This window comes from Solea solea, chromosome 15 (genome assembly GCF_958295425.1).
Source record: "Solea solea chromosome 15, fSolSol10.1, whole genome shotgun sequence".
Taxonomy (NCBI): Eukaryota; Metazoa; Chordata; class Actinopteri; order Pleuronectiformes; family Soleidae; genus Solea; species Solea solea.
In genome coordinates this window covers 21,600,621-21,618,149 of record NC_081148.1, presented here as the reverse complement: position 1 = coordinate 21,618,149, position 17,529 = coordinate 21,600,621, and the positions used below count along the sequence as shown (strand labels likewise).

At 41.9% G+C, this 17,529-nt stretch overlaps 2 protein-coding genes across 2 annotated transcripts; both read right to left on the bottom strand.

Moving 5' to 3' along the window:
- Positions 1–4,530: 4,530 nt before the first annotated feature.
- hmx2 (H6 family homeobox 2) lies at positions 4,531–6,522 on the bottom strand. Its single transcript, XM_058651975.1, has 2 exons — positions 6,245–6,522; positions 4,531–5,494 (listed from the first exon to the last, which is right to left on the bottom strand). Exons 1-2 carry the CDS (start codon positions 6,513–6,515, stop codon positions 4,944–4,946), a joined length of 822 nt encoding a protein of 273 aa, XP_058507958.1. The 5' UTR covers positions 6,516–6,522; the 3' UTR covers positions 4,531–4,943.
- A 7,390-nt stretch (positions 6,523–13,912) lies between these two features.
- On the bottom strand, positions 13,913–16,973 carry hmx3a (H6 family homeobox 3a). Its single transcript, XM_058651893.1, has 2 exons — positions 16,203–16,973; positions 13,913–15,561 (listed from the first exon to the last, which is right to left on the bottom strand). The coding sequence occupies exons 1-2, from the start codon at positions 16,513–16,515 to the stop codon at positions 14,936–14,938; spliced, it is 939 nt and encodes a 312-aa protein (XP_058507876.1). The 5' UTR covers positions 16,516–16,973; the 3' UTR covers positions 13,913–14,935.
- Between the last annotated feature and the right edge of the window lie 556 nt (positions 16,974–17,529).

The window sequence follows — 17,529 nt, the reverse complement described above, 5'->3', positions numbered from 1 at the left end:
ACCCCATGAATGAAAAATAACGAGCCTTCCCTGCGTTTTCCAATACAGGCTATATCTTCTAACTTCCCAGGATACTGTAGATAGGTCACTACTGATACAAAAGATGTGATTTCTTCCTGTCTTTCTGTTAGTGTCACTGCAGGTCTCCTCCAGACAGTTCCAGTATCCACCCAGGCAGCAGAGGGACCTTGTTTGAAGGTCATGTCAGCACCGGGGCGTAAACGTTAGACCTTTTTGTGGTCAGGGTAAATGTACAAGGCCGCCCTGCGGGAGCACTCCTTCCCTCTCTTTAATCGGCGTATAACAGGCCCTTGTAGAGCCAAACTGTCTGCGACACATCAGCACTTAGAAATAAAAACCTCTCAGCCAACCGTGCGCCGGCTGCGGTTGGAGTACGGCAGCTATCATTTCAGAGGGACAACACAGACAGGGCTCCTAAGTCACGGCAAACAGGAAGAAAAAAAAAAAGCGACATTCATTTTTAAGACTCAGGTGATGCATTTAGTTTCTATACTTTCAATCTAAAGTTTTAAATGTACAATTATTACTTTAAAGTAGGTTTTATGATGTTGTAAATATGAAAATAACTGCCTGAATGAGTTTGTTGGCACAGTGGCAGTGCAGCTGGATGTTATGGCACTATTGTTGTCTGAAATTTGTTTCTAGTGTTCAGACCTTTGCAAATTAATTGTAAAAGGAAAAAAAAAAAATAAAGTGTCGCCCCATGTGACATTAGATTGCAGATAAAAATGTTCTGGCTTTCAAGCTTTTGTCTTTATCGGAACAGAGCAGGATCATGAGAATACATTATTGAAGAGAGCAAGGATTTTGTTTTATGAACGAGTTTTTGTTGCTCTGTAATCTGGAATCATTTCAGAGACCGCTCCGTGAATAAATTCTTCCTTGCACACTTCAAGGCATTTCGGCTGCTTTAACGTCCGCTGCACGGCACACGCTATAAATAAACAGTCTGCAAAGTTAATGAGACAAAGCACGGAATATTCCTGTCAGTGAGGACAATCATTTGAAGCAGCCAAGAAAGCAAACTTAACAGTTCTGATGCTCCAGCCCGAGAAACTTAATTTACCAATTTGCAGGAAGAGAAGATGGCAGGAAACAAGCCAATTTGCCACGTGTGCAGCGCACAACAAACCCCAGCCTCGCTCCCCAGCCTCATGAGAGGTAATTATCTCTAAAAAAGAATGCCATGCTCTATTAAGATGTGGCCACATCAAAATGAGGGAGACGGCCTCATTACAAGTAATTATGAGGGAATTAGAAACATCATTTAACTAAACGAGCAAATAATGTCCAGGATATTGAAGAAGCTGCCTGCACTTCTGCCGACTGCTGCAAGTCCCATTACAAAAATTGTAGGTCTTTAATAGAATAATGACATGCTTTATCTTCCCTGCCGCTCTCTCGAGCAGAGGGAAGGGCTTGGGTGGGAGTGAGTGAGAGAGGGGAGGATGTGAAAACAACTGTTGCAGAGCTCTCTGTCCTCCATGTGGTCTCACTCTTGAGTGTGTAGCATAAGGCCTTCAAGATAATCCCCCTATTATCCTTACAAATACCAAATGGAGAGCAGAAAATTGTATCTCACATCCATTATAGTGTCAAAGGTAATGCTAATGGACTTATCTCTAGAGTAATAGCCGAGTTCTCCACACGTACCGCAGCCTATAATAGTTTGATGCATATTGGAAAAGCAAATGGGGGGCTTCAAAAACACGCAGCTCGAGAAATGGTTGGTAATTTAACAATGAAGCGTAATGCATTTCACCATTAAAGCCCGAGATCAGACCCTTTTTTTTTGGTTAAATATTGTTTTAGGGGGAGTTAAACTTGGGGATGCAAATGCTTTCATTATGGGTCAAATGACAACGTCATGAGTTTAACAACCTTAAAATCTATTTCTAATCAAAGGTTTTTATAGGTTTTTAATATCCTACTGTTGTCATTAGTCCTTTGGATTAAAGCAGCATCTTAAGAGGTGATTTTACTGATAGATGTTGTACATATTCTGTATTTGACTTGTGTTCAGCATATTCCAAGGAGCTGGGGAGGGAGCAATGAGGAAGAAGGGAGGAAGTGTGGGGGGGGGGGGGGGGTACACAAACACAATTTCCCTTCAGCTCCTTCATTTCCAGTTGATATAAAACAGAATCATGAAAAATCACTTCTGGTCCAAGCTCTCCTTTTTAACCATTAACCCATAAATACAGAAGCTGGTTAAAGCCAGCGGATGACAGCGCCTGCCTCAAAAACCTTGTTACACTCCCCTCAAATTCATTTAGGGAGCAAACAGGTCTTGAGAGTTGTCTGGCTTAATGCATCGCGATCGCTTTTAAAGCCTCGTCTCGAGGCAGATCCGAGGCTCTGCATCTGCTCGTGGTGTTAAACTTCATAACCTCCCACTCCCATATACCCTCTTTAAATCAAATGGCTGTAAATATGTTGGGAGGTCGTTGAAAAGCCCTCGTGATGGGTGGCATGAGACAAAAAAAAATAAAGACATCTTCATATATTAGGAATAGGAACATTATAAATTAAAAAAGTAAAAGAAAAGAAGTCAAGTGATAGATAATGTTGTTGCAGCCTGATTAAATTTAATGGCGTCTCTATTAAGTTAGTTTTGATCTCCATCATTTTATCTCAAGATGTAAAAGAGGTGATATCCGCAGGTTTTTTAGTATAATTCATTATGATCCTGTAAATATGCTCTAAAAACTACCGTGAGAATCAATTTGCCCAGTGCTCCTCGCCTCTCTCGCGCGCTGTGTGTAGCCCACAGTTTCCATTACTCCCATCATAAATTATAGCACAGGGAGTGAATTACACTTGCTTTTCACCTTAGCAGGCAGGTTTGATGAATCCTAAGGCACAACACATCATCTCAACAAATCTTCATCACCGCGCCACTCGCTGTCTCTTTGCAGTTTAAACCACTTCAAATCATTTTCATTGCCCTGCTATTAAAATTTGTAATTCACACCTGCCATTGCTGTGATACATAGTTACATCCAGGCCCACCCTCCCTACCCTCCCTCCCTTCACCTCCCACCTATCCCTCTTTCCTCTTCCTCTGCTCATCACAGCATCTCTACACATCTCTTCCCTGTCGTGTAAATTCAAACAACCTCGGGTGACAGGTCATGCAGATTTGCCCACAAGTCAGCGGGGCGTAAACATCCATCCGGGAGCATGTCCCGTGCACTGCCGTCACACCTGATGACATAATGACCACTTGGATGCTTAATAAACAGCTTCATTCTGCCAAAGCTATTGCTCCTTTTCATAAGGAGCATGCTTCCTAATCATTCCCCCTGTCCTATCTGTCACAAATTCATCCCTCTGCTCCTCACCCTCTATACACCATGCAGTGCTGCTGGGAGTTGCCCATAAATCACCACTGTTGTCTGACGCTATCCATTTTCCCCAGAAACACAGGGCGGCTGTTGCAGAAATTGGGTCAGGCATAATCTACAGGGCAGCAGAGCTTATAGCTATAGTCGTGATTCTGCTAGGTAATGTAGCCATTAGCACACAGTGAGAGATGGGTGGGGATGGGATGTTGAAGCGGTTGGTGTGTGTAGTGTGGTGCCGCTGTGGTTCCCTTTTTAGACGATGTGACACCTAAGAAAAGCTGCTACATGACACGGTTTTATCGCTGTCCGTCAACAATTGTGTTCATTTCTGTGTGTAGGTCCTTGTGGTTTTTTTTTTTGCATTTGCATGGGCTGAACTTTGACAGATTTGGTTTTTGCTGGACCAGAAATATCAACCACAGGCTGCTAAGTTTAAGAAGATGTCTTATTACATGTGTATCTGATTCATTACACAGATGGAGAGACGAGAACGGCTTCAATTAATGACGGCAGCGAGCTCTTGAACTTTGACAATGTGCCTTTTTTTTTTATTGGATTTCCTCTTACAAGGCCTGATGTTCAGGAGAAGATCCCGCCCCAAAAGGCACAGTTGGCTTGTAACTTTCTCTCCCTATAGTCACCTCTATATTGACATTTATATATAATTATAACATACAGCAGTTGGCTGAACTCATCTGCCTCTTGATTTGTTATTAGCTGCAGTATTTTTATGTTTTTAGATTTAAGAAAAGTCTTTTGCATAATGAAAACACCTGCAGTTTTAAACCCAGCCTGATATTTTATTCTGCTTATAGGCTCATAAACAAAATGGAGTCTCACATTGTGTCATATATATATTTATATAGCCTTCTTTTGCAAGATGCATTAAAGCTCACTGCTTAATATTTGTGACCCAGCAGCAGTAAAGTCATCTATGTTAATTGCCACAGGGGTTTAATCTGAATTTAAAGCGTGTGTTTTATATTTTTGATTATTACAAAAAAAACAACTCCACATTTTCACTGAAATAGAAAATTTATTGAATGAGAAGGTTATTGTTGAAGGTCTAAATTACATTATATATATACTGTATGTATATATATATATATATATATATATATATATACATATATATATATATATAGAAACAATGATATTTTATTTTCCCCCTTTTGAATGGAAGAACCGGGTTTGTTCCTTCCTGTCGGATGAAATCAAACGACTTGTTGCCCCTGTAAAATAGTCTTTCACAAGGCATTTGTGGAGTTTAAAAAACAGTGAGTGTGACTGAAGACTCCAAATGTTTTAATCGGTTAAAAGGCGAGAAAAATAAAATAGTTTTAAAAAAAATCTATATAATTAATAATTATACACATGGTGTATTTTTATACATACATAGGGAAGCTTGATTGCTTTCTCGTGTGATGCACAGTTGCTGCATAATAGTTTCCTCAAACAAATAAAGTGATACAATTTAATATACAGCGGGGTTAAGATGTGGAGACACGTTATATGAGTTGTATTGTATTGTAATGCGTGGACTGCAGTGGTGAACACGACAGTGTACAGAGTCAGTCAGTACTCAATCTTGTTATACAGGTTGTATAAAGGTAACGCTGGCAGGTTGCTCCCCGGGTAATAGAGGGGCGTTGGAAAGGCGATAGAGCGCGGAACTGGAACGCGCAGCAAGGAGTTATCTCTGAAAACCAGCGGCATCCCCACGAGTGTCTGTGCGGACGCGTGGGCCATGTTGGCCGCCTCCAGCTCCGCCGAGAGCTGCCGTTTCCATTTGTTCCTCCGGTTCTGAAACCACGTCTTGACCTGAGTCTCCGTCAGCTGCAGGCTGGAGGCCAAGCACGCGCGCTCCGAGCTGCTCAGGTAGCGCTTCATGTCGAAGGTGGACTCCAGCTGGTACACCTGACTCCGCGAGAACACCGTGCGCGTCTTCTTCTTGGCCGAGTTGCCCTGCTTGTCCGCGCCGCCGTCCGCGTGCCTCTCCTCGGACAGCGGTGACAGCTGGCGGCACGGCCTCTCCTGCTCCTCCTTGTAATCCTGCAGCAGAGGCTGCGGCAGGTGCGCACGCCGCGACAGCCCCTCACTCCCAGGCATTAGTCCTTTAGCGGGACCTGAACGCAGCAGGAGCACAGACACATGTGTGTTTTACGCATGAGAAAAAAAAAACAATAATCACATCACTTTTTTTTTTATCTCCAGCCTACTCAGATTGAGAGTTGGTTAAGTGTGAACTCTGACTTCCTTAATCGACTGCTGTAAGCCGGTGACTATTTTTTAAAATAAACAATTCACCGTGAGTATGCTCGGCGTACAGTACGCTATTAATTAAAGCCCCGCTCTATGGATTTAACGCTCAATTGACGACGTGTAGTGCAGCCATTTTGGAAACAGGTTTCATCAATTAGCGGGCTCAATTAAATTTGAAACGAGAGGAAGGACATGGAGGGTGGCAGAGTAATTATTCGACCTTCCACTCCTGTTCTGCTGCTGCTGTTGCTGCTGCTGCTGCTGTTGACGAGGATAGTGTGCACATAATAATTATAATAATAAAAACAAGTGGAGGTGGATGGGTTGCACAGCCATAAATACTAACCTGGTGAAATGTGAGCTGAAGTACAAAAACAAAAACTAGAAATAAATATGAAAAAATAAAACAGGCGGCCTAATTTGTTTTTTTATTTTGAAAATACATTTTAAAAACCTGATTGGGCCTAATTCAATGACATATATTTTGTAAATAAATAATATTACATTTTAATTTTAATTATGTTTGCTGTACTGTAAGAAATTGTTGTATTTTCCTCTCTAATAATAATAATAATAGTAGTAATATTATTAATAATAACAATAACAATCCTCACCTAAACATGAGAAGTTGTGCGCTTGGCGCTCGCTGTGACCCGTGTCGGAGCAGAAGCAGTCTGCTGAATCCTCCCCGCCGCTGCACTCCTCCTCGGATGACACGGACAGTGAGCGCCTCCGCGGCGGCGGCAGCGGCAGCGGCGGCCCCTTGGAGAGCTCCTTGGTCCCGGAGCGCGGCGCATCGGACGGCGTGCCCAAGATAGACTGGATTGTGAAGCTGGAAATCGGGCCCGACGAGCACTTGCTCCCGCTGTCTTCTGCGTTACTCATTCTCGCCTCATAACAGTATTGACTGAATCTGTCTGCGCCCTCGTATTCCGTTATTGCTCTTTGCACGATCGGTGCGTAAAAATGACCAAACCGGTTGTTTGTTTTTGTTTTTTATCCCCGTTCTTTCTTTCTTTTCTTTCTTTTTTTCCTCCCTCAGCCTCAGATTAATTGTGGAGTTTTAACATGGAGGTGTTTTTTCTCGAGCTCGGGGAACATGAGTGTAATCCTGGTCCTCCTCCTCACGCTCTGCTTCAGAGGCAGCAAGGTTGCGTGGCTTCATTTGCATGTAGGTAACCTCCTCCACGGGCCAATGGCAGATTCAGACACAAGCCCGGAAATTTCAAACTCCTCTCCAGGTTTTTTGGAGGTGGGAAGGGGGGGAGAGGGAAAGGGAGAGAGCCGAGGATAAGTAACTCATCTCTGCATTCTGCTGCTGCTGCTGCACGGAGTCACTGCAACACAAACTATATTCTTCCAAGTATCAATTATTCCTGTCATGAATGTTAGGTTTCTGACCTAAATGAATATGTATAATTAATTTAAAGATACTGCAAACAAATTTAAATTCATTTAAGTTAATAAAATAAAAATAATCAGTAAAATGTAACCAGTTATTAAAATGGTAACTGATTTTATGGGAGAGAAAAAAACTCGCATATTGGTCTGAATACAGTGAGGTTTATCAGAAATGTTCATTTTTAAAATAACAGTCACAATCAGATTTATTCTGTAATCTTCCTTATTTTATACTCTAAACAGCCTGCATGTGTCACCAGAGAGAAAAGTCAATTGAGGATTATCTTGTGTTTTTATCCTTAAACGTGCCGCTAAGAAACTCTCTTTTTTTGTTGGTTTTGTTTGTTTGTTTGTTTTCTTCCTGAAAATAATAAACTCGTCCCGCGTCCATTATCTGCGATTAAGAATTCATTTGATCGTTACTGAGCTAATCTGCCTCGTGATGACCGCGCGTGGAGTGGAGGCCGACTAATTGATAGACTAATTGATTGGAGATGGTATGTACGCGCGTGCGTGCGTGTGTGGTGAGGGAGGGAGGAGGCACGCTTCACCCTCCTTCACATGCTTCCTCTCTCTCTCTCTCTCTCTCTCTCTCTCTCTCTCTCTCCCTCTCCCTCCCTCTCTCCCCCCTTCCCCTTCAGATCTTCTCTGGTACAAACACTGACCTTGTCAGGACCAGTAGACCTCATGGAGACCCAGAACCTGGTCCCAGTGAGGCAGAACCTTGTTTCTGTGGCTGTGGTTAAGGTTAGAGGTCACATTTGGTTAGGGTCAGGCATGAACTGGTGGAACAGATTTGTTTAGACTGTCCAAATGAATGGAAATCAATGTGGTGTCCTTATAAGAATAGCTGCACAAAGCTGTGTGTGTGCTCGTGTTTTCAGTATGTGTGCTAGACCTTGGACCAGGTGTCCTGGAGACCAATGCAAACCTCTCTTTGTGTATGTGTGCCTATGTGTTGCCTCTTTAGGGCCATTTCTGGCATAAACACTGACCTTAACACTGAAACCAAAACCTGCTCCCATGTATAACCTCATTTCTGAGGATCCTTTTTGAGGTTTAGGGCCAGGATTTGAGTTGTGCAGGTCATGCCCTAATGGTTTTTGCACAAAATGGTATGTTTTTAAGAGCATGGACAGTATTTGTGCTTATTTGTTTTATGATCTCATGAGGACCTTTTCTGGACCAGGTGTCTGTTACATCTTTAGGACCTAAACACTGACCATGTCAAGACCAGTAGTCCTCATGGAACCCAAAACCTGGTCTAGGTTTAGAATGGTGCAGGTCATGCAGGCTGTCCAACACATCTCTGTGTGTGTGTCTTTATAAGCCTGTGAGAACAAGTTAATGTTCAAAACCATTATTGTGAGGACATTTTGACATGGTGGGGACATTTGAGCAGGTTCTGACAACTTCAGGGCTTTTGGGTGGAGTTAAGACTTTTTAAGTTTTAAAGGGTTTTAGGGTTAGAACCAGTTTTAGGTTGATGTTTGGGTTGGTTAAGGTCACAGGCTTGGTAAGAATGGATGTCCTCACAGTCATGGAGAGAAATGTGTCTACATGTAGTTATTATATCTTTGTGAGGTCCCAAATAACATAAAAGCCTATGTTTGTGGGGATATTTTGACAACTTTAAAGGACTTTTTAAGGATTGAGACCTGGTTTTGGGGTTTGGCACGTGTAATGGTTAAGGTTAGGGATGAGAGAATGCATTATATCTATAAGGTGTCCCCACTAAGATATAAAAATAAGTTTATTGTGAGGACATTTTGACATTGTGAGGACATTTTAGCAGGTCCTGATGACTTCAGGTCTTTAAGACTTTTGAAGTTTTAAAGGGTTTTAGGTTCATGTTTAGGTTGAGTTGGTTACGGTCATGCAGCCTATGCATGTCCTCACTGCTATAGACAGGCGAGTGTGTGTGGCGTGTGGGGGGGTGGGGGGGTGGGACAGCTGCAGGGCTTGATCTGCCAGGTTCAGGCACATTATCCCTCTTTTACTGCTGCTTTGTAAAGAAGCTCCAGACAGACACGTTACAAATGTTCGGCTTTAATCATCACGTCAGCTCTTCTTCTTTTTCTTCTTCCCGGTGGAGGTAGAGCCTGGATGAAGGAGAAGAAGACGATGATGATGATGATGATGATGATGACACCAGATTCTCTCGTCATCATCATCATCACCACCAGAGCGAGCAGACAGACGCATCTGGATCCGCGCGTAAATATCGTGGACTGCATGACATCTGCTAAACGATCTTTAACAAAACGCCTGCATGTGCATTAGAGGCTTTGCTGAAGGAGGAGGAGGAGGGAGGGAGGGAGGGAGGGGGGCAAATATATGAGGGCAGTCAGCGGCGGATGCTGGATTTATGGTGGTTACACATAAGGCGTGAAATCTGCAATGACAGTTAAATGGGTTTATTTTATATGCCGCTCTTTTCAAACAAAGACCTTTGTCAGTGCGCGCGTGCGCCTTCATTACGCCGTGGACGACTTTTGCAACGTGAGATTATTGGCTCATCCACGGAGAGATAAGAGGCTGCTTTTGTGCTGCAGATGATTATTTACACTCTCCCTCTCTCACACACACACACACACACGCACACACAAGCGCGCGCACGCGTCCTTTCACAGGTTCATATAGACCAGAGTCAGGCACTGTCTCCACTCCAGGCGGCACGGAGGCCTAAAAGCACATATGCTCTAAGTTTGTGCTCTATCACAGTGATGGGTCGGTGTGTGTGAGGCCGCACATGCCGCAATAACTGAACAAGATCTTTAGCAGGAGAGAGAGAGAGAGAGAGAGGGAGAGGGAGAGAGAGAGAGGGAGAGAGAGCGAGAGAAGCAGCTCTGCACAAAGACAGATGAAGTTATGAGGCGCTTTGATCTGGAGAATCAAGCTTCGATAAATATTAAACAAAGAGCCTTTTTTTCCACGCGCGTGTATTATGATATATGGCGTGTCCGCGTCTAAAATAAGGAAATTACCAGAGAAAATGATATCAATAAATTTTCTAAGTATAAACGTTGATTATGTTTCGATTTTCATTCAAGAAAGCAAGGCCTGCTCTTTTTTCACGGGGCGTGTGTGTGCGTATATAGTATGTGTGTGTGTATATGTGTGTGTGTGTGTGTGTGTGTGTGTGTGTGTGAGAGAGAGAGAGAGAGAGGGAGAGAGGGAGAGAGAGAAAGGGAAAGAGAGAGAGAGTTGTAAACGTAGAGCGACCAAGCCCTGGAGGTGTACAATTTATGTAATCGGAGTGTGGAAATGAACTGGGTAATTTATTGGAAAACACAAAGTCAGGAAGATTGGATCAGTACAGCCTATCCAAGGGCTCCTATCCATCAAGTTCCAATTAACAACCTAACCATTGAGTTTTAATGGCTTTCCAATCTACTGCCCTGATAGACTCATCAATTCCTCGGGGAGAAATTAAGAAAATCGACCGCCCCCTCGGCGCCGCGCTGTCATTCTTCACAGCAACTATATGTCAAATTAAAAACACAATTAAAATTTAAACTGTTCCAATCAGACGGTGCCCCGCAACCTATGTTTCACTTAATAGAACTTTGATGAAAATCTGATGCCCGCGTTCAATCAGGAAAAGCAAATGGGATGAGGGGTAAAGGAGGAAAAGAAAAAAAGTGAGATTTCCTGTGAACGAAGTGTCAGAAGAGTTGTTCAAACACTTCTGTGTGGCCTCTGATCACGAGCAGATAATCGATTATCGATAACTTTGGTTTTCACACTTTTCTTATCTTTTTTTGACCCAAGAGAGTCATCAAAGATGGTTGTTACTGTATTTGATATGATGTGAAAGATGTAGAATGACACGTGTTTTGTGTCTGATTTGGTCACATGATGGTGGAAGAAAACAACACTTACAATTCTTCCATTAATCGTCTTCTACAATGACGCATACATATACAGTACATGTATATGATAATAATATCCATTATAAATGCTTTAATTTAAGCACGTTTTGTTCAGGTGTAGTAATTAACAGTTAACAATCACCCATTAGATACGTATAAACATAAATAACTCCATATTCCTGTTAAGAAAAGCATATTTAGCAACATTTAATCATACACATTAATAAGATCTGCATTCATCTTAATTGGACTTTATGGTTGTATTTAGACTGAAAGTAACATTGAAAATTCTCAACATTTTCATTTACAGTTTATAAATATAACACGCACCACATGTATTTAAACCTGTTACTGTACAATAACCATATATATCTGTACAATATGTGCACATTTACTTACTTTCATTTACATTACATATTATTTATTCATTGTGCATTTCTTTTCTTTTATTTCTTTAAATATTCAATATTGTTAATAATTGTTTATAAAGCATGTTTATAACCCTTACTATCTTAAGTTATCCTGAAAAACATTATCAATTGTTATCAATAGTTTATCAATTGCTCTATAATTAGCTCTTCAATAATGTTTATGACAGGTACTGTATATGTCATAAGTAAGTTTGCATATAAGCATCCAATATTACATGGGACTTAGTTAAAGTGATGTAATTTAAAGTGCAACCTTTGTGTTATAACACACGTGAATATTGATACACACACACACACACACACACACAGAGAGACAGACAGAGAGAGAGAGGGAGAGAGAGACGTGTGTGTGTGTGTGAGCAGATGCTGCAGAGAAGCTTGTTGAAGGTGGTCGGGGCCACTTGTGTGTTTCCAAACTGCCACTAAAACCATGATGATGGGGGCAGAAAATTACCCATTCAGCTCTCTCCATTTTAATGTGATACACCGGACGCGTGCACTCACGTCCGTTTGCCCCACGTCCCTGCAAATGTACTTTATCTGATTTTTTTTTTTTTTGGACCCACGCTCCCCCCTGTACATCCCCCCCTCCCACTCTTTTTTTACATAAAGATGTCGCACAAATGGAAATTATCGAGTTGTAATTTTTGTTCAATTTATGCGCGCAAATCAAGGTCATAAGCTGATCCGAAGCGTTGCGCGCGCACACGTGGACGTGGGCCGCGTCGCAGACGTCCACGGATCGATACTGCGCCAGAGGAATAATGGCATACTAATCTATTAATTTGCAGTAATGGGGCCGCGCTGAGTGCGCGTGGAAGGTGCACGTCAATACTCGGCTGAGCTGACGATATTTTGGATGAAGCCTTTGTCTGTTGATGAGGTCATCATATGGAGTTTATAGCTGACTGATTCATTTCCAATAAAAACTAAGAGATGGGGGCTGGAAATGGCCTTTAAGGCAAAGTCTAACTGAAATACTCACGCGTGATTCATGGATGCTTTTACGCAAAATGTCGTTTTATCTTAATAACGTTTCTATTATTATAATTTTCTTATTAGTATTTTTGATTTAAGTGTATGCAGCTGTGTGTGATTGTGTTTGTCAGATGTAAGGAGTCAAAAGGTTCAACCTCCACGTGCTACCCATAGCTTTTCTTTCCACTTGGACTAAACTGCAACGAGAGTCTTTCACTTTTATCTTAAAGGCACAACAGCTGTAGATTATCCACCTGATGACAGTCTGCTCATATACTGTCACTCTCTCATATTAAACCCTTTTCGAAATAACACAAAATCCACCCTTTAATGATACTGCAAATATTGTTTAAATGTATAGTAAAATTATTACTGATTACCAATAATTCCAATTTATTGTGCCATGCGGAACATGCAGCACAGTTCAGCTGTTTCTCTTCCTTCCTCTTCTCACAGTCTCCTCCCCTTTGGATTTGCGTTATTCCCCACTTCTAATTTTTTATTTTTTTTTATTTTATATATATGATATACATAAAATACATACAATACTTAAATATAAAGTAACTGTAAAATGTTATTAATTTTCAAAGAATCTCGCGGTGCCTTGACTCCACGTTCGCCTTAAATCCTTAAATGCCTTATTACATTTAATTTATTATCATATAAAGTGAAAATATATGTGTTTAATAATAGTTTCTTTTAAAATGATGAATAATAATCAAATTGCGTACAAAAGAGTGAATGAACTTGCTAGAGACAGTGATTAGAAACACCTGTAGGATCGCGTGTGTTACAAAGTACAAGATCAATAATTTATTTCAAATTTTAAAAATGTACACCTTGTGTGTTTTTGTAAACGTAATACTTTAAAATGATCATCCATTATTCTGATAAATAGGTTTAAATAGGTGTTACCTGATATGTTAATTGCAAACCTTTTTTTTTATTTTAGTACTCGTTTTCATAACAGAAGTGTAATAAATTAATATAAAATATAATATTAATATTCTTTGGCTTAAGTTTAAAAATGAGTGGCATCACGAGAAGAATATGAAAATAAATCGTTTGAAAAATATTTAAAAACGTGCTCCAAAATAAATAAATAAATAAAGAATAAAATGAGAGTAAAATTAGAATTTACAGTTATGCATTTTTTTTAATAATTAAATAATAATTTAAAGAATAATGTAGTTTACCTCAAGCTCATATACACACACATACATGGGAATGAGAGAGGAGAGTGAGGGTGGAAAAAAAAACAGACATGTTAAAAGACTTACAGGAGTGATGTCCTCCTCTGACTTCATTACCCATAATTTTAGCAAGATGGTGGCAATTACGCATCTAATTGACTGAGCCACTTTTGTATGTAAAACGACGTTTTTAACTAAGATGATTACAGAAATCCACCTGCCCATGCAAGTGTGTGTCCGTGTGTGTGTGTGTGTGTGTGTGTGTGTCAGCTTGTATCTGTCTCATCTCTCTTCACCATTGATAGCATTTCATGTGTTTTGGTGCGTAAAAATGTTAAAAAATGAACATTTTAAGAATCCTCAAGAAATGATCGATGACAAAAATGTCCTGGAAATGAAAGGAATATAGTTATTCTCCATTTATTTCACAACATGGTTCAGCAATACAATATCAAAACGTTATTGTTGTATGTTTTTTAACTGTACAAAGGGAGAAGCCGGCAGGTGGCAGCTTCTCAACGCGCGCGTCGTCTCCTTTTTAAATATATACATTTACAGACTTTATACACCAAATATCGACAGTGTGTCCTGTTCAGAAACACAGAGTTAGACCAGGAGACGCTGGAGCTCACACTTGTGCTTGAAGGAATGAGGAGTGAGGATCATAAACTTCAAATGAAATCAAATAAAATAGAAACACACACGGATATTTTACAGCTGAGAGTGTCTTGATTGTCCCCGTCAAACGTTTCAAACAAGAGGAGGAAACAGAAGTCACAACAGGAGCCTCATCACTTTTCCACCGAGGATACGCGACAAAAGAAAAACATTGTCCCCCATTACAGTGGATTCATTCACTCCTTCATTCATCCATTCATTCATTCACGGCACACTGACAGTGTATTGCACAGCATCATGTTCTCATTTATGAACAGAGAGAGAGAAAACAAATCAAAACAAGTGTGGTGTTGCATGATGGAGGAGCAGGTTCAATTCTGTAAACAAGGTTATTATCATATTATATTATATTAAATTGATGTTGTTGTTGTTGTTTGTGTAATAATCACAGAGTTGGCCTGACCGCTAACAGTCATGGAGTCAAAATCAAATAAAGTCAAATAAAATACACTCATCAGGCAGTGCGAGCAGGTGAACTCCACAAGTAATCATTTATAATAATAACAATAATAATAACAATAATAGTTATTATAATAATGTGGGATTTGAGTTGTCAAATCACGTGTAAACGGTGCCTTTATGGAAAAATGACACATTGAATTTTGCCAAAATATGTCCACAGAGGCCTGACAGACAGTGTCTCTGTTTATTTCACTTGTACAAAAATATTTTAGTCTTTTTTGTCAATTTTTTGTTTTTTGTACTTGAGTTTTGGACTCGGTGCCACAAAAACTGCAGCTGCTGTCACTTCAAACCGGCCTGAGCAGCGGCACGGACGTGACGATGGGATGCGAGTAGTAGACGCCGGGGTGCGGGAAGGTGAGCAGCGGTTGGCTCACGGGCACGTTGGCACCGGCGCCTCCGCTCTCCGACACCGAGTTCTCGTGATAGAGGATGGGGACGCGGACTATCCTCTGCGCCGCCGCGTGGCTCAGGTTGGCGGCCTCCAGCTCCGCGGCCAGCTGCCTCTTCCACTTGTTCCTCCGGTTCTGGAACCATATCTTGACCTGGGTCTCGGTCAGGTGGAGGGACGCGGCGAGGCCGGCGCGCTCCGAGCTGCTCAGGTAGCGCTTCATGTCGAAGGTGGACTCCAGTTGGAAGACCTGGCTCCGGGAGAACACCGTGCGCGTCTTTTTCTTGCGGCACGGCTTCTTGTCGTCGTCTCGCTTCTTCCACTCCTCCAGCTCGTCCTTCTTGGCCTCGTCCGTGTCGCTCTCCTCCAGAATGATCTCGTCGCCGCTCTTGCTGTTGTTGTGCTCGTCGTCATCGTCGTCGTCGTCTTTGGCGTCAGGCTCGGATTTGAGCACCAGGTCTGGGGAGTCTCTGTCTGTGCCCGAGGTTGGAGACGAGTCTCTGGCTCCTGGTTTCTCCATGACTGTAATGTGGACACATGGGGATATGGACATTAACACTGGGGACTTTTATGAGGTGACACAGCTTCGTGTGAGTTTTTGAATGAATTGTGCCAGAAAATCTAACGCAGAGCCTTCACAGCTAACCAAACAAAAAATAAAATAAAATCTGTTTTATTCTACTTAAAAAAGAAGAGATTTGAAGACCAAATAAATAAAATATTCATAATCCACACAGGCCTGCGTCACTCCCCAGTCTCATCCAAAGGAAAACTGCAATTTTTACAATCTGAAAAATCAGTCCTTTTTCTCTTTTGCATGAAACATACGCGTGTTTAAAATAAATCACAGGGACATCAGGCTGTCACTGTGGCCGAGCCTGCGGGGGTAAAGATGTCCACGTACCGAGCACCAACAGACAAATCAAAAGCTGCTGCGCATCGTCACCCGCAACCCATGATTTCATGATGTCTGCTTCATTTTATGCACCGAGTGTCACTTTATTGATCTATTATCGCGCGTCGGGGAATAAGCTAATAGGCCTTCATCACTAAACCAGTGTGTGACATATTATTTCATGGCAAAACAATGGAAGTTATCATATGTATATTGATGGAATTCACATGGTAAATGAGCGGCTGTTTGCGCAAACATCAAGTCTTACCTTCACTCCTGTGCAGGTGCGTGGATGAGCTCAGGGCGTACGGGTACCACCACGCCGAGGTGCGCTCCAGGTAGTGCGCCGGGAGACTGAACCTCTGCGCGGGCAGGTCAAAGCGGGGGAAGTGCAAGTCCCCGACCTGTGATAGGGAAAATCCTCCCTCCAGCGCCGCCATCGCTGCCTTGTTGACGGCGGCAGCAGCAGCAGCCAGCACCGGCTTAGGTTTGGACGGTTTACTATCACAGTTCAGCAGGTTCTTAATGAAGAAGGGAGAGTCCTTGGCCGGAGCGCACGTCTCTTGCGTCGTCTCTGGCATCGCTGTGGCTGTGTGGTCTGAGCGCACGGAGGACCACGGAATTACCCACCAAGAAAAAGAATTAAAATGAGGATAAACGACTTAAAGGCTGTGGATATCCGGACTGCGAGTGTTGTTGTTGCTCAGTGTTTTTAGGACCTCACACTCAGAGCGCTCTTCCTTCTAACTTTGAAAAGTGTTCAGAGAGGCGAGCAACAACAAACAAACACACAAACAAATAAATAAACAGCACGCATCGAGAGGTGGAGATGTCTCATTCCCGGGGCTCCCTTCCGTCAAAAAAAACGCCAAACTCTGGTTTATCTGCGTCCTCGGTGTCAGTCCGTCCGTCTGTCTGTCTCTCTGCCTGTGTGTCTGTCTGGCGTCTGATGCTAATGATGAAATAAAAATGTCATCCAAGTTAAATGCGGAAAGTATAGCCGATTGGGCATGTACAATGGCAAATGGGATTAAGGCAGAGGGAGACGGCGAGGTGGAGAGAGAGAGAGGAGGGAGGAGGATGCGCTCTCTCTCTCTCTCTCTCTCTCTCTCTATCCCCCCCCCCCTCTCTCTCTATCTCTCTCTCTCTCTCTCTCTCTGCCTTCAGGCCACAGTGTGCTCCTCGCCTGTTATTGGTCTCATACAGTCCAATTAGGCAGCAAATGAACACAGCAGCTGTTTGCGTGACACCCCCCTCCAAAAAAAGGGAAGGGAGTCTTCATGGGTTGAGTTCAGTCAGAAAACACCAAACTAACATCTGTCATAATCCACACAGTGTTTATATTTATACTCAAATACTCAAAACATGAAATAAAATCATGAATTTAACACCAATTTGGAGCTAAAAAAAATTTTGGTAACACTAAAATTTGTTCATTTTGACATTATTCCATATTATATGTGGATCCAATATTGTGTAGATATAAACAGAGTGTTCTTTAACACGGGGGTAGGGGAATTTATATAAGGGTGTATCTTTTTGTTGTTGTTGTTTTATGTTAAAAAGGTTTAAACAGATTTCAGGGCATGTTAAAA

What these genes read in the sequence shown, in the direction of transcription:
- hmx2 (XM_058651975.1), bottom strand. Translation starts at nt 6,515, where the DNA reads ATGAGTAACGCAGAAGACAGCGGGAGCAAGTGCTCGTCGGGCCCGATT. An exon ending in GCACAACTTCTCATGTTTAG is followed by an intron (nt 5,495 to 6,244) that starts GTGAGGATTGTT and finishes TGCTGCGTTCAG; the next exon opens with GTCCCGCTAAAGGACTAATG.
- hmx3a (XM_058651893.1), bottom strand. Translation starts at nt 16,515, where the DNA reads ATGCCAGAGACGACGCAAGAGACGTGCGCTCCGGCCAAGGACTCTCCC. An exon ending in GCACCTGCACAGGAGTGAAG is followed by an intron (nt 15,562 to 16,202) that starts GTAAGACTTGAT and finishes TCCACATTACAG; the next exon opens with TCATGGAGAAACCAGGAGCC.